Genomic DNA, 26,118 nt, shown 5'->3' with positions numbered 1-26,118 from the left:
AAACCTTCCAGGGTCTTCTCCTCATTCTCTCCCCTTTCTGAATGTGATTTTTCTTCATTTTTTCCCAAACAACCCTTTCTCCACGTTTTCTTTTAAGACTGGCACAACTTAAATCATTCTTCATTATGGCTTAAATAGCACCCACCGGACACTGTGAACTTGTTTCCTGCACATGACTGGTGGGATGGTGGGTCCCCCATCACCTTCAAGACAGGTGTACCATGAGTATCATCTCAGTGTGGACCTTCCTTCCCCATCACCCAAATCCCTTCAGATGGACCCCTCTCAGAAAAGCGCTCCGCTGTCAGCTTAGCAAAAGGGGTGCACGTTGCTGGCAGTGGGGAGCACTGGTTTAGAGCCAACTCCTGTGAATGAGGCCTTTTGACTACCTTGCAGTTTTCATCATAGAGTCAAAAGAATCATTTGTTTTCTTTCACTTTTGGCTACCAAAATTGTTTTGTCTCAAAACAAAACAATGGATTATTGGTTTTGGCTTCTATAAGATGAAAAATAAGTTTGGTTGACGAAAAGAGCTTGATTTAGGGGGGGCAAGTGTCAAACAAAAAATTGCATAAATGAAAAAAATTCACCAAAGGTTTCATGCAATAAAAGAAATCCCCTAAGGTAAGGTTTTGAAAGCCAAATTAGATATTAAGCCTCCTTTGTTTCAGTGTCAAAAGTGATGAGGTCTGGTCTAAAATGGCATTTGCAAGCCAAAACCTGGCTAATCTTCCAGTAAGGCTCTGAGCTCCCCCAAGCACCCTTGTCACTTCTGGTGGTGGACCTGAGGTGGACCTGAGGACTTCTAAAAACTTTGCACCTGCATTTTTTTTTACAGAGACCACGCTGAACCTTGGGCCCATCAAAAGAAGCAACCAAGGTGCAGGCGATGTCAATAGGACCAGGCTGCTCTTCACAGCCCCCTTTTCTGGACGGACATATCACCTAATCTCTGAGGGAAGAAAGAAAATAAAGCAATGTCAAAAGAAAAAAAAAAATAGAACAAATCATGTTTCAGCACAACTATTATTTTTTTCTGTATTTTCCCCCTCTCTACTGATATGTAAAAAAAATATATATTATATTATATTTTCCTTTTCTTAAATTATTTTTTTCAGCCTCAGTCCCAGCCAAAGTCCTGCCCCGTCATCTGGTAGAACTTCATGTTGAAGGGCCGGTAGAAGTCCCGCAGTCTCTGCACCACCTCCTGGTCTATGTCGGGGTGGGTCCTGCCTTTCGTCTTCCCCAGGCAGTGGGGTTTGCTGCTGCCTTCCGCCTTCTTCAGGCACGGGAACCCCTTGGTTTTGTTGAAGTAGAAGTGTTTGTCGGTGATGATCCTCTTGAGGCCCAGAAAGTCCTGGACCCTGCCCAGCTCCCCCGCGGGGTCGCTGATCAGCCTCTCCCCGCTCACAAAGAGGATCTGCCCGATGGGGAAGTAGAGGAGCCAGTTCTCCAGGTGCTTGGCGTAGATGCCAATCTGGATGGCGCTCCACGAGGTGTCGATCAGGCCCGTAGTCCTGTTTTTGAAGGTCAGGCTCTCAAAGGTGGGGATATCGGGCTTCTTGGAGAGCGTCTGGGTGTAGTCCGAGATGGCTCTGGTCACGGGGTCCCGCACCACCACGATGAGCTTTGTGCCCTTGGACATGGAGGAGATGCGGGCTGGGGCCTCCTTGGTGACGAAGTAGCTGGGGGTCTTCTCCATGGTGATCTGCCCCTCCAGGGTCCTGGGCATGAGGTCCCTGAGCGAGAGGGAGAAAGAGACACGTTAGTGATGAATGCCCCTGGGTGGCGCTGAGCGCAGGCAGTGCTCCGGGGATGTCCTGGGTACCAAGGGCAGGGTACTCCTGAGCTTCACGCCTCCAGCCCAGCTTTCCTTCCTCCTTGCAGGGATTGTCAGGAGGCCCATAATGCTCTGATTCAGCAAAGCATCTAAACACACTCCTGATTTCCCACTTCATTTGGCTGCCTGTTTACCTAGAATTAGATCTAAATCCATTTTGCCTGTTCAAGGCCTTTAAGAAGCTTCTTGAGGGGGATCCCACCTCCCTTGGAACAGTACTGTAAGAACAGAGCACATCTCTACAATCTTAATGTCCTATCCCTTTAAATTCCTCTCTGCCCACAATGGGGTTTCCTGCACATTGGCTTAAATTCCCTGGAATAACAGTGAATTTCTCGAGTAACAACACTCCCTTCCTGCAGGCCACGAGGGATTTTCAAGGGCCAGGATGTAAGACTCTATCTTTTGGTATTTTCAAGGTGGCAGCAAGCTGATGTCACATAAAAATGTGCAATATCAGCCCCCTGACCTCAGCGATTTCCTTCTTCCACCCAAAGAAATTCTACACGCTGCTTTGGGAAGGTCTCCCAGCTGGGAGCGGGAAGGGCCTTGGGGCTCGGGCCAGGCTCCATCCTGCTCCATGGTCCCCTTGACAGTTCAAAGCCCTCCTGGGCCAGGCTTTGGGTGTGTTTTGCTAACGGACCACAGGATTTGGCCACAGGATAACCTAAGCTCCTCTGTATTAAACAAGGTAAGCCAGAAAGGTGGAGGACCCATATGAGCAGCCATTCGTCTGGTACTCCTGGGTGCTCCCAGCTCCTCTCCTTGCTCCCCCTTGCCTGCCACACCACATCCCATCCCCTCACATTCGCATCCCCCTATGTATCACCCCCGTTCAGAAGCCAGCATCTGCAAAAACCCAGTGATTTACACGATCATCATTTGCTTACACAAACCCATCCCTCCTTCCAGGCTCTCAGCCGTTTTCCTTTCCACATCTTGGTCTCCTTCCAACAGCCAGGTCCTTCCCGGGGGCAATGGGAGATGGATGGGAGGTGGCTGCAGCGCCGTTCACCGCTGTGCCACCAGCAGTTCTCATGGCAACTGTGGCCCCAGGTCCTGAGAAGCTGGGACCCGCATCCCCCCCACACCCTGACCTCTCGTCTTTGACCTCGCCGCAGTTGCGACACCCATGTGCCGTGATGAACTGCTCCCTGCCTGCATTGTTGTTACTCTCTTGCAGCAGCAACATCTGGTTTGCAAACCTGTGCAATATGCCAGCAAAATTAAACTCATCTATCAAAAAAGCAACAATGAAAAGCCAACAACAGCTAAAAACACCAATAACAACCAAACCCCAGGCTGAGTCGTTATGTTACAAATGAGGCAGCGAGGACTGACCCGTCCTAAAGCAATTCTTTCTATTTGCAACCACATTACATAGAGGCTGAGAAAAGACATGGTCCTAGAGAAGCCAAATCTCTGCTGGTCTCTGCTGAGGGTTTGTTTGGTGGAAACTCCATGAATTTTGGCCATTCAGGCTGAAAATGAAACAAGCTGAGGGGTATGAGGGAGCTCTCACACATCCTGAAGGATGTGAAGACATAAAGGCAATCACTGCTGACACTAAGGATGGAGATGGGTACAAAACCAGCACGAGGATGGCCTTTGCCGAGCAGAGACATAATTCTACAGTGGGATTTGCCATCACCTGATGCTGCAAAGGTCAAAAGTGTAAATGGTTCAGAAACAGACTGGCCAAATTCATGGTGGATGAAATGAGTGGGTGGGAATGAAATGTGAGAGCCCCAGAGCCACTTCAGCCAGAGGGAGCCCCCAGCTCTGATTGCCCTCAGCTGGGAGGAGATAACAGGAGAAGGAGCCCTGCAAACCATGGGCTTGCTTTTGTACACTCTTCTGTAGATACCTGATAGCAGCCACCATCTGGAAGAAGGTACTGGGCTGGATGGCTCTTTGCTCTGGCCCAGTGCAGCTGTTCAGATGTTGTTTTGCTCAGGCAGTCTTGTGAATCACCTTTTTCCCCCCCCTCCCTCCATGTGCACCAAGCCCACATTTCTCTGGAAACCCTGTAATGACTGAGTCATCTGGAAGCACCTGAGCCCCCGAAAGGAAGAAGGAACCGGGTAGCACCCTCGCTTCCCTGCTGCCCGCCGGCTCGGTCCCCAGCCCATCCCTGCCCCTATAACGCAGCCTTCTACAACTGCAATGTGCTGTTGAGCAAGAGCAGGAGCTGCTGAACCGGCAGCAGTGGGGTGAGGGCAGCGGGAAGGATGACTTCTGTTTGTGTTTTGATAAGTGTTGAAATTGCTGCTGTGTCTTCCCAAGGAGGAGATTAACCCTTTTCGTGGTGAGGCTGCAATACAAAAGCTTTTTTCAGTGCCCAGGAATGAGCACGCTCCTCCGCTGCCAGGGCTGGCGGGCAGGGACACGCCAGGAGCCACGGGGAATGTGCTACCACAGCTTTTGGGAGATTAATTAATTACAAAGGGCATCTTTCATGGACGTAAACAGTTGCCTGGAGGCCTCCCTGGACTAATGGCATCTGGGTTTTATTGCAAAAGAGCCACTTGAAAAGACAAGAACCACAAAAATGTTTTTGGCAAGAGCAGCCACCAGTGGGCCCTGCCAGAATAAATGGATTCTGTTATTTTAATTTTAGTAGAGCTTGGGGCTTTATTTAATTACTTAATAGGGGAGGAAGACTTTCCTCAAAGGGAGCATTTCGGCTATGCATGCATATTCATATCTGGCCTTTTCCAGGTCCATACTTTCTTCCCAGCAGCGGTGTCCGAGACGGCTGTTCCTGTGTCCAGCCAAATAGCTCTCGGGGCTGCCCCTTGGGGCAGCCGTGGCCCCTTCCCCACTTTAATGGGCTTTGTGGGACCTCACTTTGGTAATGCAACAGTTTGGATTTGTCTTCCCTCGGAGATGCCTGATCTCCAGTCTCTGCTCTGAGCAAGAGCACAACTCTGGTGAAGAAAGCATTACTTTAGGTCAAGAAACCAGAATAACACATCAGGCTCGTTCCTTACCAGACTGAGAACCCAAGGGTTGTGTTTCTGGAAATTCAGCTTGAAGGAACCAATGCAGTGATACGTGTCATTGGTGTTTGCCACCAGCCTGTGCTGGGTACCCACCTTGGCTTCATCAGGGGCTGGGAAATGCATTAAACCACAGCTGGTTTGCCTCAGCTGACCTGCACTGCTGTCCCACCAACTCGAAGCAGCAAGAGAAGCTAGTGATTATCGGGAAAACAAGCATTGCTTGTTCCAGAAATGGTATTTTTGGGAGGGGATAGCCTGTTTCATGTAGAAGCAGCTCTGTGCTGCTGTTTCCCACAGAGGTGGGAGCAGCATTTGGTCATTGGATCCAGAAAACCCAAGATGAGTTTGTGTTTGAATCCATCTGCTGTTTTGCTCCCAGCTGGACCAAGCCTTGCCCTGCTCAGGACCTCCTGGGCTCCCTGGCAGCATGCAAAGCATTGAAAGCAGCTGTGGATGGACTGGCTGCAAACCTTTCCCACATAAATCTAGTCCAGATCTCTCTCAAAGGGAGGCTGACATCGGCAGATAAGGGCAGTTCTTCACCAGGCCTCATGCCATCACAACCCACAGCAATAAATAAAGCTGCTGTGATTACAGCGATCAGCCTCACGCGCTCTCTCGCCTTTACTAAAACCTGCCCCAATCGTGTGCTCAGGACAGGACTGATTGCCTCTTAACACCAGAAGGTGAGTTCCTTCTCCCTGGCAGTCCTAGTATGACTTTTAAAAAAATAATCAGCCTGTCAGAGCCCGGGTATCCAGGCTGGATGGGTTGAAAGGATCATCCAGAACAAGGGGTGCCAGGCCTAATGCTGTAGAGAGAAATGATTGTGTCAGCCCTGCACCCTGCGCTGCCAGGGTCAGCACTGCCCAGCGGCGAAGCAGCGCATCAGCTGTAGGGGCCTGCACACCCTTCTCCATCGAAGTGTGGCAAACTCTACCTCGAGCTCACCTGCAGCAGAAAAGCGAGTTTGCGCAGCACCTGAAATGGCAATTGCAATGTAACGGAGGAGGAGGAGGATGCAGAGAACAGATTTGGACCAGCATTGGGGTTTGCAGCTTGCAGCAGCGCAGCTCCTTGGTGCCCAAGCAGGGAATAACCCAACGTGAGTGAGCAGTGAAGGGAAATGGTCCCAGCACCAGCAAACTGGGGGTGGCTGAGATGTGGGCACACGCTCACCCCGCCTGCCTCTGCTGTCCCCGGGGCAGTCACAGCGTCAGTTGGTGCAGGAGAGGCGAGCAGAGCGGGTCTGCAAGCACCCCACCAAACGCAGCAGAGGTACAGCCTGAAAGTGCAAATCCACCATCAACCAAGTCCTGAGATGTAGAAAAACCTGCAGCCGTGGCATCTGCACGGCAGCAGCAGCTCAGGGACAGTGCCATGTCCCTGGACCCCTCTAGCATGCTGCTGGGCCAGCTTAGTGCTCTCCCCACCGTCTGCAGCAGCAGAGAGGCAGCGAAGGAGGAGCTGCCGCTGCAGAAGCCCCTTCTCCAGCACGTCGATGTTTACCCTTATCTTTGGCCGTGTTCCCGCTGACCCGGCTGCAGCCCCGAAAGGGCACGCAGGCCGGGAATTCTCCGCCGGATAAAGGATGGGAATGAAGCAGAAACGTGAAGCCAGAGTTTCACACAGCCTGTGTACACAGAGCTGGGCTTTCCCAAAGGTGCTGGTGACTTTGGCTATCAGGATCTTTCCATGTCACAGCCTGCAAGTTGCAGTGGGATTATGAGACACACGAGAAGCCGACGGGCATTGCTTATCCCATTGCTGCACCCCAAGACCTGGACAGCCTGGGCTGGGGGGCACCTTGCGCCAGCCTCCAGGTGCTTTTTCCATCTTTGCCACTAGCCTGAGCTACTGGTAATACACACAAAGAAATGGTGGGGAAGGAAATCCCCCAGCCAGATATTAGAGCATCCAAGGAGCCTCCCTGTTTCCATGGCTTGAGAGGAGATGCCAATGAATGTGATAACAAACACCTTAGAGCAATCTTCAGAGTAAAGATCTGCCCTCTGTTACTTTTTGCCCCGCTTGGCTTAATCCAGCTGCAGTTTGGTTTTGTTTCAGATTCAATGGCCAGGGTTTGGCTGAGGCTTGGAGCACCCCAGCCCGCAGCAGCGGTGGGAAAGGAAGTCTCTTGTGGTGGCAAGTGCTGTTTTTAAGGAAGTGCCACCAAAGAGGCCATCACAGGAAAAAATGTATCAAAGAAATGTTGCTTTTTCCGAAAGAGCCCTGCAATCAGCTGCAGGACCTTGAATCCCACGGAAGAGCCTTTCCGGCAAGGAAGGGCCAAATCTGCTCCCAGAAATGTAACACGGGGTCACAGGGAGGATCGGACACTCTCCCACCAGCAGACACCCATCCCAAGTCCTGCCTTTGCCTTTGCATGAAATTGGCTCGTGCAAAATTATCTGGTCTTTGTGTATGGGACGAAGAGGAGAAGGAGGAGAAAAAATACATTCCTTCCATTTCTGGGTGCCAGAAGTGTTCAAGGCTTGAGGGAAACACCCTCCTCCATCAACCACCTGGAAGACCAAGCAGCAACTGAGATGGGCACTAGCACTCTTGTGCCCTTTAGTCCCACTTGATGGCATTTTTCTGCCTCTCTCACTTGTGTGCTGCCTTCTGTATGTCAAGTATTAAGTGACTGGCACAATGGCGGATGCTATGGCAGGGCTAGGAGAGCAGAGCAGAGGGGGAAATTTAACTGTCTGAGGGGGCTTATTTCACCTCTCACTTCTCTACAGAAATGGTGCCAGAATTTCTGTCCCCAGGAAAGTGCTAGGCACCACCGTGACAGGCGTGTAACACAGCTGGCAATCCTGGGGGAAACATGGAGCCTTCTTCAGCGTGAAACTACCAAACAAGGAGGATAGGGAAACCGAGGCACAGCAAGCCCTGTGACTTGATGCAGCCTCACACCCCCCCAAAGCAGTGTGCATGGCTCCTTGTGCTACTGCAGCCACCAGCAAATTGTCTTCTCCCCCCTGCCCCCTTTCTCTTTTTCTTCCAAATCATTTTAAAAATAGTGACTCTGCAACAGAAATTTATAAAAAAATCAAACCTTGCTATAACAAACGCTTGCCTTTCCCCCACCCTCGAGCCCGCACTGCCTGAAGCACCATTACAGTGTGTACAGGAGATGATCAAAACCAAAGATGCTCTGGCAAGACTGATAACGACGTAACCAGTAGTGTGTATGTATATATAAATTTTAAAAAAGCTGCCTGAAGAGGCGAACGTGTCCCTTCTACGAGGCCTGTGTCTCAGCCCAGGGGCTGTCCTGCTCTGGCAGCTCTAGCAAGGCTCTATATTTGCTTTGATGAGCTGTGAGGGCATGTCAGAGGTAGCCGAGCCTCCTGCTTTGCCTTCCTTTAGATGTCAAGTGAAATCAATAAATGGAAAGATGCATTTCAGGAACCTGGTAACAATTAAAAAAAAAAAAAAACCCTCCAAGAAAAGCAGTGGGACTGAGGAAGCTGAAAGGAGTGTGGCAAAAGATCAGAGAGGTCTGGAAGGAAAAAAAGAAAATCATTCATTGCATTGCTGGATGTAAAATCAAGTCCAACTGACATTAGTATCAAAATGACACCCTTGCCATTGGTTTTGATGGAGGATGGACTGGTCTGAGGTTGGAGCAAAATAAAGAGGCCTGAATGGCCCTGGGAAGGGACAACGAAGACCATGTGTCTCTCCTATCCCTACATATTCTGCTGCCGAGGCTTTTTCTCTGAGTAGAGATGACACTCAGGGAAATCTAGGTGTTACTGGGGGGACCTGCAACACAACCATCATCTCCCAGAGGACGCCTGCACCCTTGCAAAGCAACTGCAGCAGAGTCAGGGGCCTTGGGTTTTCTTCTGGCTCCGCTCTGCCATCCCCACTGCACCACTGCAAACCGCGCAGGATGAGCGCATCGCCTCCAGGGACAACCAGGGTTCTGTTCCCTTGGCCATGGTCGGAAAGACGTCCAGCAGGACTGCTTCACTTCTGTGAGCGGTAAATGGTCCCTGGGTTATTTGCTCCCCCGAGATGTGCTGAGGAGCCTCCAGCCACTTTGGCACGCTACTTGAGCCCAGCTCAGCGAGGTCCCTCCCAGGACACAGGGTACCAAATCAAAGCATACATGAAAAAAACATAAAGGGCCTCGTTACATTGAGCTGCGCTGGATGAAAGGGCAGTTCTTAAAGCACACGGGGCGTATCGTCACTTCTATGTACTTAGAAAATACCCCAAACCCCAGACCTGGCTGCAGGCAGTCGGCCCTGAGCGTTGGCACCTTCACCTGCACCTGAGCCCAGGCTGCAGGGACAGTCACTGCCGGGTGCTGCAGGCACAGCCCTGGCCGCAGGCATCGCTGCAGGGGATAAAGGCGGCACACCGTTAATATGCCACCTTCCCAAATAAAATGCTCTTGCAGAGGCAGGGCTTCTCCTCCCCCCACCCCCCCCCAAAATCTGACTGCTCCGCGCTTGCTGCTGGCACACAGTTAGCGGCGTCAGGAGCTCCCAAGCTCTTCCTTACAGTGGATGCCAGCATTTATTTGAGCAAGTCTCGGTATTTATGTATCTCATTACATCTGCAGCCGGTAGCATCTGTTTCCACACTGTATCTGTCAGGCAGCATCTTATCAGCAGAGCTGCCTTCCCATCCCTCCTTCCCCTCCTTCCAGTTAAGCTCCCTCTGAAGTTTAGGAGATGGCTGACAGCCCAATACGGGATGCAGCCAGCATCCGTGGTGCAAATCTCTGCCTAAACTGCAGCCTGCAGGGCCACAGGGACCCCCTGATGTCTGCCCTGTCCCCATCCAAACCCCTAGCAGCATCCAAAGCCAGTTGTCCCAGCTCCAAACAGCCCACCCAGCAGGCAGGGTCTGTCCAGGGCAGGGTGAGACAGAAGGACAAGGCAGGTGGCTGTGCCCATCGCATGGACATCCCAGCAAAAGTGTCTGTCAGTGCACCCAAGGGCTGTGCCAGGCTCTTGGGGGTCCCCAGCAGACTCACCCCTCCAATTGCCCCCCGCCCCGCTGCATGCCAAGCTCCGGGGCAGCCCTTCTCCCTGCCACCAGCAGATTTAACCACTTCAGTATTTAAGGAAAAACACTCCAGAAATCTCACTGCCTCCAAAACAGGGACTTGGACACTAAGCTCTCAGCGTAGCATTCACGGGGGGTAACAGCCGGTGTCGCCCTGTCCTGAGGTCACAGCCAGGAAGCCTTCTCCTTCCTGAGGAGCTGGAAAAACCATCAAAGAGACTCCATGGAGAAAGCGGCGTGTTTGCACGGGCCGTTGCTGATACCTCCGCAGGTGGATACTCTCTTTCCGGATCTCGGGGCCGTGACCTTGCTCAGGAAGAGCAGGAACAATCCCTGGCTGAGGGCATGGTGGCTGCTGCCCCGCAGACGCGGGGCCGAGGTGATTCGTCAGGAAGCGGCAGTGTCCCCAAGATAAGGGGTTCATTCTGGCCGGGAGAGCCCCCCCGTGTGAGCAGGGACACACCTCACTTGGCGTCGGCTTGCCCGGCCCTGGAGCGATGGGGCCACGGGGCGTCTCAAAGGGGCAGGGGAGCATTGGCATGCGAAAAGGGGCTGCGCAGAGGTCTTGGCTTAATGGCACTGTCCCCCCACTGGGCTTTCAGTGCTCAGCTCCTGCCTTGCTGCCCCACCCCGGGAAGGGAGCCTGCACTGATCAGAGCTAATTACGGTGCACAAGCCCTCTGCCTAATTGCTCTGATTAATTATTGACGGGCAGAGCAGCTGCTTTGAGGGCAGCAGGTAAGCGGGGAGCCCTGTGCTCAGGCAGGCGCCCAGTGGCCTCCTGGCTCCTAGCAAAGGCAATGGCAGTGGTGAGAGGTGATGTCACTGTCCCGGCATCCTGCGACCGGTCTGGGCGGAGGAACCGTGCTGACAGACTCCCAAAAGTCCACAGTGCTGGGAAGCACATCTGGGCATCTCCTGGAGACTGCCAGTGCGTAAGTGCTATCGACAAGCAGAAACTCTCTGATGCCATTAGCCGTGCAAGCCATTGATTTTCTTTGCTGGAACAAGAAATTCATCGGAGCTGAGGCAATCACGGGTGGCACTACCACTTCCTCTGGGCAGACCAGCTGGGGTTTGGAAAAGGGGCATTTTGTAGTTGTTTGCTTTCCAATAGCTAAAAATCCAAGTCATTGTGGTGCATTTCTGCATCTGTCTGGGAGGATGCTGGGTCCTGCCCAGTGGTGTTGCTGGTAAATCTCAGCCATCCGCCTACCAGAAGCAGATGAAGAGCTCCAGAGCCCTTGGCCATAGCACCCTTTACCAGGTCTCCACCCTTTGGATGGGAATGTAGACACCACCAGACACCATCTAAAGGAGCCTTCTCTGCTGGCATTGGGGATGGGTTCATCAGCCATCTCTGCTGCTGAGGAGTCCTGCAGTGGTTCCCCCTCAGCCTGGCCACGAGCCTGGTCTCTAACCCAGCCTTAGAGCTCCTCTCAAGGCACTCCCAGCAGCTCGAGTGAGTGTGCTGTTTTGGGAAATGCCATGCATTGGGCAGCACAAACCCTGCCCTTCCTTATCAGACCTGCACCCAGTGCTCATCACCTCCAGCAGTGGCCACACGCATTTGTTGATCCCCCGTGTTTCCACACCTCAGTGGCCTCTCCAGTGCTATGTACCTTCCCCAGCAAGAGCTTAACCCCAGCAGTGGTTGGGGCTCCAAGCATAAGGCAGGAGCCGTTTGCCAAATCCCTGCAGCACCAGCTAATTCTTACAAGGGAAGAAATCAGGCCCACAGTGATTTCATCATATTTCCAATGTAGCTCCCAAATGAAAAGTGATTCCTCATTTCCCGGATGGATTTGCTTGGGTAAATTCAGGCTTCTGGTGGCTGGTTCTCTTGGCTTTTTGGTGCTGTTTCTCATTGTAACTGTGGTGCCTCTTAATGAAAATAGACACTACTTCTGCTCTCTTCTACAAATGCCTCAATTATTCTGCAACCTGCTGATTCCCCACTATGTCATATTATGCCAAAGAAGGATTTTTCCAGCTGAGACGATGGGCACGATCCTTTTACAGCCTTGCACCCTCGTCTCCCTTGCAAGTGCACAAAGTGCAAATCGAGAGCTCCCAGTCCCACTCCCACCACACGCAGGAGTAAGTCACTGCTGGCGGTGGACGGCAGAGGACAGACAGTGCATGGCTAGAAATGAATGCTATGAACCCAGCACTCACCCAAAGCAGAGGTTTGCTGAGAAGTGCATGCCCGTTTGCCCACCGCGTGCCTGTGCCATGGGGAGGCAGCTCACAACCTCTTTCCGTCACACTGAAGGATGTGGGAGAGTCACAGCCTTCATAGGGACCACATGTCCTTCAGCCTGGACCTCGCTCTCCTCAAATATGATGTTAAAATACCCAGTTTTGGGACCTGCATTGCAATTCTGAATGTGCACTGCACTTCTTGTTCGTATTAAAGATGTGCCTGTACGGGCTGCTCTTTATCCCTGGCTAGTACGTGAATAGAGGAGGAGATGGCACGTGCTCTGAAAAGCTTATGGAGTAAAGAGAAAAGACTGAAGGATGAGAAAAAAAGGACATAAGTGCCCCACATCTGATATAATTAAACCTCAAGCCTGCTCTTCTTCCCTAAGGGCACCCCTGAAGTCTTACATGTGTACATTCCCCGCCCAGACATCCTCCCAGGCGCTGCTGGTGGCCTTGGAGGGACCAGAGCTGCACCTTCCCCCACCAGGACCTGGGTGAACCCTCTTGATGGGCTCAGTCTTGGGGTCCCAGGGCAGAGGGGTTTACACTGGGGAGAACATGGAAAAACCTCCACCCCAAACCAACAACCATTTCATGTCTCTCTCAGTCGAGGATCTTCAAGACCGCACATTTCAGCCCTGACTAAGCAAATCATCTTAAAGAGGAAGGTTAAAGAACTGTTTATTATTGGAAATGTCTCCTTCTCTAGGACTCATTTTTTGATAAATTAGCTTCAGCTTCATTACTTCATGATATATTTCCCTTGACATTTAATTATACTTACCCCAAACACATTAAGCCAATCAGTCTGAACAGCTTCTTATTAATATGCAAATTTCTCCTTTGAAAAGCCATGAATCTGTGAAAAATCTCTTTAAGCTTCAATTAGGCCCATTCGGGAAGTTGGGAACCCCCTGAAACACCCTCCTGGTCCAAGGCCAGAGGGGACCGGGTGGCCTAGACCCCTAGACACACCCCGGGGCCCGGTTTTGGGATGGGAGATGGGGATGCTGCCTTCAGGCCTGGAGCGGTGAAGATGAGAGGTTGAATTCTGCAAACCAACACGATGTTGGGAGCTTATCCCCATCCCAGCCCTTCTCCATGGGAGCTGATGTTTCTCCCCTCCACCAGCCCTGGAGATATGATGACCCTCCGCTGCGGACCACAAAGCCTTCTCGCTACAGGGAACTTCACACGGGAGCTGCAGAAGATGCAGTGAAATCTCAGCCCAGTTTTTAGCAAAACAATCAGGAATCTGGTTCCCCCAGCGCCATGGGCAAATGGGATGTGATTTGCATTAGGCAAATAAATTGAACCACACAATTAACCATCTGCCCTGGAAGAGATTTAGCTTTTGCTTTAAAGCATCACTTCCAGCCTCCCTCTGCTCTCGCATCCGTCTGAACGCTGCAGGATTTTCTGCTCAGAAACCAATGGGGAATAAATTCACTGAATCATTCCTGTAAGTAATTGGAGAGAAACACCAGTGTAGGTACTACAGCCCCGGTGGCCTTTGGCCTCCCGGACGTGTTTCCTGTGGATTATGCCAATGGGCAAACGGCAACAGCGCTTCAAAACCTTCCAGTCTCCAGTTCCCACTGAAAGCCTTCACTTGCTAAAACGAGATGATTTCCTGGGAGCTGCTGAGTGCTTTCTTCTTGAGAAAAAGTTACCCATTTCATCTTATTTCAAAAGAGGTTGCAGTTTTTTTAAAAAAATACGATTCGGTATAATTTTTTTATTCCCTACAGTTAGACATTAAGATCGGAAATACATTGCAATCAGTGTACTACATAAATAGTCCAATTTTGGAAAACAGCTCTCATGAGCAATAAAGAAAGCCAATTTACTATGTACTATAATAAAAATACCTCTTTTGGCATATAAATCAAACCAAAGTGAACAGATAAAAAAAAAAATAAACTCAACTCCCCTTTTTTTTGCCTGAGAGCGCAGGCAGCTGGCCCTGGGGAAGGGCTCGCCTGCCCTATATAAATATATGCAAGAGCAAATCTGTTAAAAATTGTAACCACCACTTTGTTTTCTAAAGGTCCCAGTTTATCCTTCGGCAGAATAAGGAGGGCTGGGGAGAGGTCGGTGAGAAACACAATCCTTTCCTGTATAAACAGCATAGCCTGTGCTGATTTTAAGTGCATCATATGGTATATATTTTATGTGTGTGTATATAGAGAGAGAAAGAGAGATTTTTCAAGCCAGCCAGAGACATAAAGTGATCTTATATCATCTAAAACCAACAATCGTACTTGGACTTCTGGCAGTTTTCCTTGCAGTCGTCCCTGCCACCCCCCTGTCCCTTCCCCCCATGGGCTGCCGGTGCACGCTGCCGCCTGCCCCCATTATTTTTCACAAAGGCATATAAATCACTGTGGAAACTCTTATTATCTTATTTTCCCTCTGCTTCCCTCTTGTCTGTTTTGAGAAAAATTAATGCATTTGTCTCCAGAAAAATGTGCAGTCTCTATAATTCAGTTTTAAAACAAGCACAACTAGCAAATGGATAGACCTCGGTTAGGAGACTCATTTTTCATGCGAGTAATTGAACCCTTCCCTTCGATTTTTCCTTTGGGTGTTAAAGACAACTGATGCCTTCCTGGAATTTGCTGAGGTCTAAGAATGGTGGAAAGACAGACAGACAGAAAAAGCAAAAGTGAGAAAGAGAGAGAGAGAAAAAGGAAAACAAAGAAGAAAATGAGAGAAAAAGAGAAGAGAAGAGAAGAGAAGAGAAGAGAAGAGAAGAGAAGAGAAGAGAAGAGAAGAGAAGAGAAGAGAAGAGAAGAGAAGAGAAGAGAAGAGAAGAGAAGAGAAGAGAAGAGAAGAGAAGAGAAGAGAAGGAAAAAGAAGAAAGGGAGGAAAGAAGAAGGGAAGTCTGAACTGCATCTCAAAGCATCGGCTGCCTCTAAAGAGGGAACTTTGGGGAGCCCCCGGGAAAGCACTCCAGCTGGGGTTTTTCCAAAAGCTGGCAGTGCTTTGGTTTGGAACGCTCCTCACCATCCGGGCAGGTGAGGAAAGCCATCCCCACTACGCATCCCAACAGTCTCTCCCTTAACCTGGCTGTGTACCCCCCGCTCAGCCACCTGCAAAGCTGGGGAGTACCAGCCCCGTCATGTCCTGCAAGCACCCCAAGCCCCAGATGTGGTGTTGGGGTAAGCACCCTGCGTGGTTAATGCCAGCGGTTTCATCCTGATGCCTCTTTCTACATCCAAAACACAGGGAATCTCTGCTGCTTTCCTCCCCCTCCCCCAGCTAATCGCACATCTGCCCCGTGCCACAGCACCAACCACTAAATAGGAACTCAAATCAGCACAGTTCTCCGGACAAAGTCCCTCAGACAGCAGCGTGTTTTTCCAAACCACAAAAATCACAGCCAGCTTTAAAATAATCCCCAGCCCTTGTGCTGCGGGGCTCCCGTGCAGAGCAAGAGCTTCCCCCTCAGAGCAATATGTACAACACGGGCTCCTGTACAAAACGACGAGCATCCCTGCCACAGCCCCCAGACCGCATCCTGATCTCTTATCAGCTCCGAGGCCAAATTCACGCAGAGGAAGCCAAGAATAATTCCAGAAAAGCCACAATCAAGTGAGTGCTCAGGCCAGCAAAGTCTATTGTTCTTTTGTCTCTCACTATATTATCTCTGTCCCCTGGGAGCTACATTATTGCCTGCAATATATAATGTGATTTGCTTGTTTTCTGTGCCTGCCTCATTTTTCTTAGGCACAAACACAGGCACACCTTCAGCCATGCACACTCACCACAATGCATGCATTCTTCCCATGGGAGAAGAGGAGGAGGGTGGGAGAGGAGCTAAGATGGGAACTGGAGCCAGAGGGACTGTGGTTGAGAAGCTACAGGTAACATGAAGGGGTACAAAATGTTGTCTGGAAATTGAAAGGACTCAGAAAACCACTGAATGAGGGTGATTTGGGAAAAAAAGGTGTTCCTCCATCCTCCTTCCCTCTGGAGGAGGAAAAATCCCACCATCCTCCAAGATAATGTTGTGGAGTCCTAAACAATTCAAGAGAGATTATTAAGTTTTGGAAAATACTGTGACATGCCCCCCTATACTGCTGGAGACACTTCGTGTGTGTGTGTGTGCACATCAACGGCGAGCTTTACGAAAGAGCCAGACACCTCAGAGGACAACACCCCCCCCCCATTTCTGAGAACAGACGTTGTTTCTTAAATTATGCTGAGAAGTGACTTCTTTATATATCACAACACACTTCCTCCTGCTGCAAGGCCAAAAAAAACCTCTATCTGTATTACAAAAAAGGGAGCCTGACCTCAGGCTATGATCTAAAATATATGGAGTCACCCAAGTTTACCCTTGCAGTCATTCTTCGTCCTTCACATGCCAATTCTTTGTCCTTTTGCTAAATGAAACTTTAATGGCTGGGAAAGGGCACCCTACTTTCATTCCTGGAGCAAAGCAGTCAAGTGCAAAGAGGGCAAAAGTCTCCAGAAAATCAAAAGCTTAAAAAGATTCCTCTTAGCCTAATTTGCAAATTCTGGGCAAGGCAGGGGCTAGTGCCGAAGAAACTGCGCTGAGCAATCGCACCCTGGCCTCCTCTAGTCCCGCAGTCTATTAAGATATTTTAGCCACAGCTCACAAGGTCGCCCATCAAGAGCTTTTTTTCTGTGCTCAGCTATTCCACCTCCTCCCAGTGAATGCATCACTGTCTAACCTGGTATCAAACAGTGTCATCTGACGTATTTCAGGAAGTTTTAGTTGATAGCAGCTCTAAATTTCTTGAGTCAATTGTAGAGTATCTAGCTCAGGTCCGGCTGGTCCATAGGTTTGTACCATGTTCGCCTTCATTTCACTGCACAGGGGGGACGCAGAGATTGTTGCTTGGGCATTAGCATGACACCAAGGTTTCTAAGAGTGAACCCAGCTCATTAATGTTAAAAAAAAAAAAAAAGAAAGAAAAGTGCTCTCCAGAATATGAATGCATGAAAAAAAAAAAACCATTAGTGACCTCGGCTTCATGAGTCAACTTGAGTCACTTGGATCCAGGCCAATAAACCCTCATCTTCCTCACTCAGCCCCGAACCGACATGGGCTGCGGGTTTCCTATCAGCTCCCAAATATGACCCCCAGACCCTCATTTTCCAGGGCTGCCCTGCTTAGTAAGACCAACCCTCCTTCCTCATTTCATTTCTCAGCATCCACAAAGAGAAGACCCAGCCTGAGTGTGCTCCCTCCTTCATTGTGCTTCCCTGGGAAAATGTAAGAAAATGCAGGAAAAACTGGCTAAGCCCACGCTGATACTCTTAACAGCAGCAAGGGATTTCAAAGCCATGCAGACACCATGGCCCACCACGACAGCTGGGCATCACCCCGTGGTGGAAGCATGGGGTCTCACCTTGCAGGACAGCGGCACCACTGGGACACTTGGCAGGATCTGATCTTTCCATCCCAACATGGAGAGCCATGGCGGGGCTTTGAAAAGTGGTTCTGTGTCTTGGTAGCCCAGGTCTCCCTGAGAAGCAGCGAGTCATCTGCTCTTAAGCCACTTTGGAAAGCCCAGAGAGGACCCCTGGAGATGAAGATTTTGAAGTATGATCAAAGAGACTCGTGGAGATAGCAAGGAGGATTAATGCTTTTGCAAAAGCACAGTGAAAGCTTCTTAGTTATTCCAGTGGGGCTTTCTTCAAAGGGGCCTAAGGGAGTTAGGCACTTAAATCTCACTCGGATCCTTTATTTAGTTTGCAAATCCTGTGCTGGAGTAGTGCAGAAGTGTGACCCCTGAAGCACTACTTTCCGAGCGCGTCTGCTTGAGTGAAGAGCTGAATTGATTCTGGCTGTGTTGGTGGCTTCCTGCGGCTGCTCCTTCTCCATATCGGAGGGAGCGAGCTTGCTGTTGGAAACAGTTGAGGGTACAATGTATTGAAAGAAATAAATAAGGGACCAACAAGGCACTGAAACCATGTGGGCTCTGCGTTCAAGGGAAATTGCTGAGAGCAGCTCCAGGTCTGATTCCTTCCACAGGGGTTAATGCTGGACATAATATGCTGGAAGATGCTACTCATGGCAGATCCAGACTGCATCACTGGTCTCCTCTGGCGTAGATCACAATCTCTAAGAAAGCTGCAGGAATCACTTATTTCATAAGTTTGGTTATTCTTCACTGTTCATGTCTCCCTGTATTTTTTTTTTCTCCACCACCAGCCTTTTACAGTTAAAAAATGTAGAAAGAAGACCCAGGGGGCTTTGTTCCCCAGATGGCTGCATGTTCATGGTGTCTTAATCATTCCCACCACCACTGCTAATGATGTTGTGGAGGGTTATAAGGGTTACACCTCCAGGAAAGCAGTATGAGTAAGCCAGAAAAAAGGCACAAACGGTAAAAAAAGAACCCGGTCTCATGCAACTGTTCCTCACAACAACAACAACAACAACAACAACAATAATAATAAAGAAAAGGGCAGATGAGAAACGCACGCCATGGTCCAGTCACAGTGAATGCTTTCCAAGCCGTCCCGCTGGGTCCCCTGGCTTTCATTTCATCTCCCCCATCACCAGAGGCTGGACAGGGAGCCCCATCCGCTGAGCCCCCGGCACAATGCAAACGGGTTGGGTATTGTTGGGAAACATGGCACACATGTGACGTGCTATTGTCCCTAATTTGATTAATGAAGCGATCACGCTAACGGGGCATTCCACACCCCCCCAGCACCTTGTTACTAACCCACGCCAGGAACTTCCCATCACAGCATTAATTCCCCAGTACTTGCCTTTCCCAACCTTGTCAGGTAATTGTTTATGAAAAGATGAATGTATACAATAATACCGGGTGAAGGGAGCTGATGTATGTGGTGTTAATGAATGAAATAATCAGTTTGGTAATAACTGGCATGTGTATTTGTCAAAAGGGAACCAGCAGGACATTAGCATTCTGCAGCCACCAAACCTTTATCTCCTGGGCTTGTGTTTGACAACCGCCCCCAGATAGTCCATGAATAAAATACAGAGTAGTACCCAGACATAATTAAACTGCCAATGTGGATGTACCTAAATGAACTTGATATCTTAATGACGCTAGATAGCATGCGAATAATGAAGGCGGCATGAAAGGGATGTGCATAATGAACACAGACATCCCGGCTGTCGCTGAGGAGCTGCCCGTAGGGACCGGCCTCGCCAATGGCAGCTCCCGGACCTCCTTGTTAGCACACAGGGCATCGCCTGCGCTCCCACGCCGTGCCGAGGGGACCCGTGCCACGGCTCACCCACACCAGGGTTGAGGACAGAGTGCTGCCCCTGCAGGAGCAAGGGCTGGTGTCCTGCAGTGCTGGCCGGGCTGTGGTCACGGAGGGTGGGGCTCTGAGACCTGCCTGCTGGCACATCTCACCTTCCATCCTCCAGAAATCTCTCCTTTGCCCCATCTCTGCACCTAATCCTCACCAGTCCTGCTGCATCTGCTCCTTCAGAGACCTCTGGCATGCTGTTGTGCAGCACAGATGTGATTTTAAGAGCACTTAATATGATTAAACTACCAAGACATGTTCCTTTTTTATTTTTTTTTCAGCCTGGAGATTGTTTTCCAGGGGAGAAGCCACTCCCTGGGGACAGGCTGCTCAGAGGAGCCTGGCTGCTGGACAGGTAACATGTCCCAAGATAACTCAGCAGCACATACAGAACCACAACCCTTCCTCACCCCCATCATCCATAGACACCAAGCCAGATGCGTCTCTCCCAGCACCCATGGGTGCAATCCTCCCTTCGGAGGACGCTGGGCACCCCTGACAACCATCCCAGCTGTCCGTACAAAGCTGCTCCGGCGTTCTGCCGCTGCTCGCGGGTGTTTGCTCCTGAAAGGCACGTTTCAGCCTCCTCCTTCGGGGAGGCACTGCGCTGGGTTCACACGCCATACAGCTCAGAAGGTAATTGCCACTTATTGCTCTAATGGCTCCAATTTTAGCAGCAAATGAGCGATGTACAGTAAGTATCAGTCTTATTAAAGAAATAATAATGGGAAACTAGAGCACGCCCCTGTTACATGGGATACAGCCGTGCTGGCATTTGACAGCAGCACAGTCCCTGCCTGCTGCTGATATAATTCCAATATATTTGAATACAATAAGTTCAGCATGTAGGAAAGCAACTGGCTCAATACGGCTCGCCTTGCTCCCTAATAACTGAATTGACTGGTGGCTCAGAAATCGCTGTGAAGCCAGCATGGGAAATGTGAACTGGTCCTGCCTCCCTCTGAAAAGGAGATAAGTAAAAAACGCTTAATGAAAATGAAAAAAAGTGCAATAAGTTTGGGGGAAAACATCTTGAAAGCCAGCAGACAACAGCCCGGACCACTACAGGGAGAGACAACACAGAGATCAACCCGCTGGAGGCAGCACAGCAAGTTGTGACACAGGATGGAGCATTGAGATGGCTTAGAAAACATAACTCCCGCTTGGGCCAGGAAAGGAGAAAAGGTGGCACCAGGGTTGCCCAGCCTGCCCAGGGAGGTGACGGGAGGAACCTGGGCACGTGCTCACCACCAACACGTCTTGAGCAATGACAGCCACCATTAGAAAGATGCAGCCAAAGAGCTCTGGGTCCTTACCAGGTGAAACCTTCAACTTACTGCACTCTGCCCGTTTACCCCCACTCAATATTTGGCCCTGACTGCCAATTATTTAACCATTGCTTTCCTTCCCAGGAAACACATCCCTGTGGTGCACCCTCATTAGACAGTAATGGTGATTTCATTAGATTAAATAACTCCAGTGATCCCCAGAGACCAACAGCACTTTAAACACAGAGCCTGAGTTAGAATTACTGTTATTTAACATTGATTAGATTACAAGGCAAATCCAATTTTTCCCCTAAACATATGATGGCTATGATTTGCCTAGCAGGAGATGTTAAGGACGGCATTCCTGGAAGTCCATGCTGAAAGGGGGAACCTTGCCTGAGTCAGCACTGTCGGGGTGACACACAGGCTTGTGACTGAAAGTCCTTCTGCAGAGAGTGTGAATGGGGCTCAGGGGGTCTCCCCATAATCCCTGCCCTCGCTTTGCTCCAAAGCTGGGGGGTCAGGTGGACCTGTATCTGCCGTGTTGGCTTATCACCCCCTCCAGCAGCAATATCACCAGGAAATAATTGGGCCTCTTTGACCCATGGCCCTGCCACGGCTCAGGTCGTTAATCACTCCTTAAAGCAGCCTCCTGACTCCTTTTCCTCCAGGAGCCCCACGGCCCATGGCTCCCAGCAAGGGATGTGCCTCTTGGCTGTGGCTCCGCCCACCACCAGTCTTCCAAGGTCTCTCCCTTCCCCTTATCCCCAGGATCCCATGGGGACCAGAGGGGCTTGGGAGTGGGCTAGGAAAGGTTGGTCAGAACAGGAGTGAGACCATCTCAGGGCTCCACTCCTTAGTATGGAGCTGTGCTAAGTGCCCTCTCCCCCAGGACGGAGCAGGGATGGGATGGCTTTCAGCGCACAGTGCACTTTCATTCCAAACCGTTTCCTAGGGTATGCCGTGTATTTAATGCCTGGCTCAGGAGATCAGCCAGGACAGAGCTTCCCCTGGACCCCTTTGCTGATGCATCTTTGAGAAGCCAAGGGGTCAAACTCCTAAATGCATTCCCCGTATTGGGCAGAGCGACCTGCAGATCCAGGGATGCCGGGCAGCTCCAACAGCCACAGGCACAGCCCACTCAGACACAGAGGCAGAATCCCACGAGAGTAGGCTCAGCTGCTGGTGCAAAACTCACTGGTCTGACAAATCTGGCTTTATACTGTGGATGTATAAGGAAAAGGGGAAGCTCCAGGAAGAGCTGGCTCCTAGCAACCAAGGTGACCATGAAGGTGAAGATGAGCAGAGGCCAGACCCACCAGGGCAGCCATCCTGGGCTGACCGCGGGATATTCAGCAGAAACTCACAGGGGTGGAGGGGAGGAGAAGGACCTGTGTCCTCATCTGTGCCAAAGCACCCAGTGGGCTTCAGTCTGGGCCTGGACTCCTCCACCCCACTCACCCTTGGATGTCACCAAGGGCTAATGGCCAGGAAAGCCCCTGGGAGTGGCCAGGGCTGAGGATGGCTCTGCAGGTCACCCAGGCTTGGACTCCTTCATCTAAGTGTGGGCTTACAACAGCTTTTATAATGCTGCTCAATTTGGCCAACAAAACCACGCGCTGCTTTCAGGGCTTTAATAAAAGCCAGAGCTGCTCATAATTTTAAGCCAGATTTACTCCAGAGGAAACACACCCAAATTCCTTCCTCGCCTCTGCGATCACCACCCCTGATGCCTTTCCCATCTACCTTCTCAGAGCTGTAATGTGACCGAGCCCAGGCAGCTTCTGAGTGAGAGCGGGGCTGGGGGCATTGCTCTGGGGTGAGAGATGAGAAAGCAGCAGAAGCATGTCCTGGGGAGATGCTTATATTGCCCAAAAATAAACAATTATTTAAAAAATCCAGTGCTGCAATAGCATATTTCTCACGTACCAAAGAATCTAGAGGTACACTAGGAAACCAGAGGTTTTACGTCTGGCCTGGGAAGGCTGGTGGGTCCTGATGGATAAATCAAACCCATGGCTTCTCCTCTTAGCTGCTGCAGGAAACTGCCTGCAATGCTGGTGCCCAGCTCTGGTGGCTGGGGAGGTGAGCTGATGCCTCACTGCAGCACCCGGCAGAGGCAGGCAGTGATGGGAAGCACTGCTTTCTTCCTCCCACCACTGTTTTGGGGCAGGCTGGAATGGAGGGCAATGAATGCTGGATTCTACAGTTGTAAAGCCCCTTGAATAGCCAGGCTGCAGGGATGGGTGCATCTGAAATGGGGACACATCCAGGCATCAGCTGTGACCCGGCAGTTCGCTGTCACTTGGCCAAACAACTCAATTGCAATTAGGAAACAACAAGCAGACGAAGCCTGTAAAACTCCGAGGCGCAGTCCCTTGAAAACCCGCAGCTCACAGCTTGGCTCGCTGACCCAGCCACATCGTGCCACGGAGGCAGCAGGTCTCCATGATGTGACAGAGGGCCGCGACCCCCCGCACGGGCAGGGCAGAGTTCAACCTGTCCAAGTGCCAAACGAAGCGGCTCCGGCACCTCGGTGGGCTTTGCTGCTGGGGCTGACCCCGACCCGTGGCACTAGAGCTGGTCAAACTCAATTAAATGCTGTGCACTGCATCTGGGTCAGGCCGTGAAGTCCTTCCCCCACCTCGGCCCCTTCGGAGGCTCCCGGGCTAACTGCTTGCGTGTCCTACTAACTTCTTTCTTTCTGAGGCTCTTCCAGCAGAGTTACTGCTGTGGGAAGCGAGGGCAGCAGAGCCCGGAGCAAGCAGGCAGAGCGGCATCACAACTCGTTGTGAAGGGAGCTTTGGCTGAGCTTTGGGATCACACCATGTGCATGTTTAACCCCGATGTGATGCTGTTGTCTGACTCTCTGTGCATCCCCTGCATCTGCCTGGGGTCGGCAAAAACACAACCCAGAGAGGGAGACGCGGGAGGGAGAGATCCTGGTGCTCACTGACTGCAGGAAAGCCAAGTGCCAGCCCCTCTAGGAGCACCTTTAGGAATGACCTTTGTATTTTTTCAGTATTTCACAGATGGGAAAACTGAGGCACAGGACAGAACAGGCCCTTGCTCACCACCACCCACCCAGCCTGAGTGTCTCCCAAGCCTCCTCGATGCCCTGGACATGACATGGAAGACAGGCAGCACATGCTGTCCATGCCATGGCAATGCCCATGCTGTCCCCAGGAGCTCAGCTCTCCTGTCACTGCAGCTGCACAATAAAATCCCCTCTCCTGCCCTAAGGAGGGTCCAGCCCGAGCCAGACCCAGCTACACTTTGGAACAGCGAGGCAGGAACTGGCCACCCTAGCTCAAAGAAGGAGCAGCAGCAGCCGGACAAGAAACTCCTTCGTGTTTGGTGCGAGGCATTTAATGTCCAGGCTTTCACACCTTCACCTCTTTGCTACGAAGTGGAGAGATTGCTCCTGGCAAGCTGGCATTGTTGCAGCAAAATCCTCCAGCAGACAGGAAGAAATGAAGAGCCAGGGTGGCAGTCGGCCCTTTAAACTGCTCCAAATGTTTGCAAAGCAAACATCGGTCCCGGTGGGGCTGCAGCAGCTCAGCCTGCGGGGCTGGGTTGCTGCCAGGCCCTGCCTGCTGCCACTGCACGGAGGCAGCAGCCTCGAGTACCTTAGAAGCACATAAATCTGAAGGGATGCTTCACAAAGTTCAGCCACGCTTACCCAGCTCTCACTAGCCTGTAAGTGATAAGAGATATCTTTCTTTTCTTCTTTGCATCTGGTATGAACTAACACAGTTACACACACATCCAGGCTCTGCAGCACAAGGGTGCAGGTGTTTGATGGTCATTTCTACCAAAATTACCCAGACCATGACAGCAACGTGCAATGCTGCCTTCATCGCTATCAACCACCAGCCGTTCCATACCAACAGGAAAATTCATCCCCTTCCAGAAAGTGTATTTCTAACTAAACAACACTGATTGTATTTTCCCCCAGTAACAGTTACGGGATGATGAACCTCCCTGGGTCACACCAGCATCTCCCTGACCCACAAGCTAATTTCTGTGACAGCAGCAGGAGCAAACCCCTGGGGCCCCAGCCAAGGCTCGCAGACTCCCTCAGCTAGACTTTGCTTCTGGTCCCTCATGCTTAACAGCTCCTGATGCATCTTTCTTTGCTAAGCACTTCTGCAGCCCTTTTAGAGTCTTTCAGCCAAAAGCCTCCCATGGCAGCCAGTTCCACAATTTAATCTCACACTGTTTGAAAAAGGCTCTACTTCTGCTTCTTTCCAACCTGCTGCTGACAGTACAGATGAGACATGAGAGGGATGGCTGCTGCCTTCCCAGCCACTGCATGAAATCTCCCTCTCAGCAGCTTCTGGACCCAGGCTGCACGGAGAGCCTTTAGTGGAGCTCGAGAGCATCCTTTCTGGGACAGTTTCACAGCCCACGGTCACTCGATAATACAGCACTTGAGTGCAGGGGAGGAAGAAACATAAGATGGACAGTGAGCGCCCAAGGAGATAAAGATGCAACTAAGTGCACTTCCAGACGCAGCCAACCCTGTGGCAGCAGGGGAGCTGGACGAGTGACGGCCCCCAGCCCAGAAGCAGGTGGAAAGGACTTTCCCAGCACATGGGAAAGCTGCATCATCTCTAACACATCAGCAGAGCAAGTAACCCCCCCATGAGCTAAGGCTGCAAGGAGGGCTGGTCACTGCCCCCCCCTGCCCCGCTGCCATTGTGGTGAATGGGGTTCAATCCAGTTGGTGGCTGGTCACAAGTGGTGTTCCCCAGGGCTCTGTCTTTGTCAATGATCTGGATGAGGGGATCAAGTGCACCCTCAGTAAGTTTGCAGATGACACCAAGTTGGGCAGGAGTGTTGATCTGCTCGAGGGTAGAGAGGCTCTGCAGAGGGATCCGGACAGGCTGGATTGATGGGCTGAAGCCAACACTATGAGGTTCCACAAGGCCAAGCGTCGGGTCCTGCCCTTGGGTCACAACAACCCCACGCAGCACTGCAGGCTGGGGCTGAGTGGCTGGAAAGCTGCCCGGCAGAAAAGGACCTGGGGATGCTGGTCAACAGCGGCTGAACAGAAGCCAGCAGTGTACCCAGGTGGCCAAAAAAAGCCAATGGCATCCTGGCCTGTATGAGCAATGGTGTGGCCAGCAGGAGCAGGGAGGTGATTGCGCCCCTGTACTCGGCACTGGTGAGGCCTGTGAGAAGTTTTGGGCGCCACAGTCTAAGTAAGACATCGAGATGCTGGAGCGTGTCCAGAGAAGGGCAAGGAAGCTGGTGAGGGGTCTGGAGAACAGGTCTGTGAGGAGCAGCTGAGGGAGCTGGGGTTGTTCAGCCTGGAGAAGAGGAGGCTGAGAGGAGATCTTATTGCTCTCTACAGCTACCTGAAAGGAGGCTGTGGTGAGGTGGGGGTCAGACTCTTCTAAGTAACAAGCTATAGGAGAAGAAGAAATGGCCTCAAGTTGCAGCAGGGAAGGTTTAGATTGGACATTAGGAAAAATTTCTTCACTGAAAA

At 51.1% G+C, this 26,118-nt stretch overlaps 1 protein-coding gene across 1 annotated transcript in view; it reads right to left on the bottom strand.

Moving 5' to 3' along the window:
- Positions 1–1,105: 1,105 nt before the first annotated feature.
- Positions 1,106–26,118, bottom strand: part of HS3ST3A1 (heparan sulfate-glucosamine 3-sulfotransferase 3A1) — a 35,512-nt gene continuing 10,499 nt past the window's right edge. Inside the window, exon 2 of the mRNA XM_086473626.1 lies at positions 1,106–1,739. Within this exon, the coding sequence (XP_086329752.1) occupies positions 1,121–1,739 (619 nt within the window). The 3' untranslated portion in view covers positions 1,106–1,120. The remainder of the gene's footprint in view (positions 1,740–26,118) is intronic.

The sequence above is a fragment of the Leptosomus discolor genome, chromosome 15 (assembly GCF_034619465.1).
Source record: "Leptosomus discolor isolate bLepDis1 chromosome 15, bLepDis1.hap2, whole genome shotgun sequence".
Taxonomy (NCBI): Eukaryota; Metazoa; Chordata; class Aves; order Leptosomiformes; family Leptosomidae; genus Leptosomus; species Leptosomus discolor.
The sequence above is the reverse complement of the archived record's forward strand: the minus strand, read 5'-3'. Positions and strand labels throughout refer to the sequence as shown.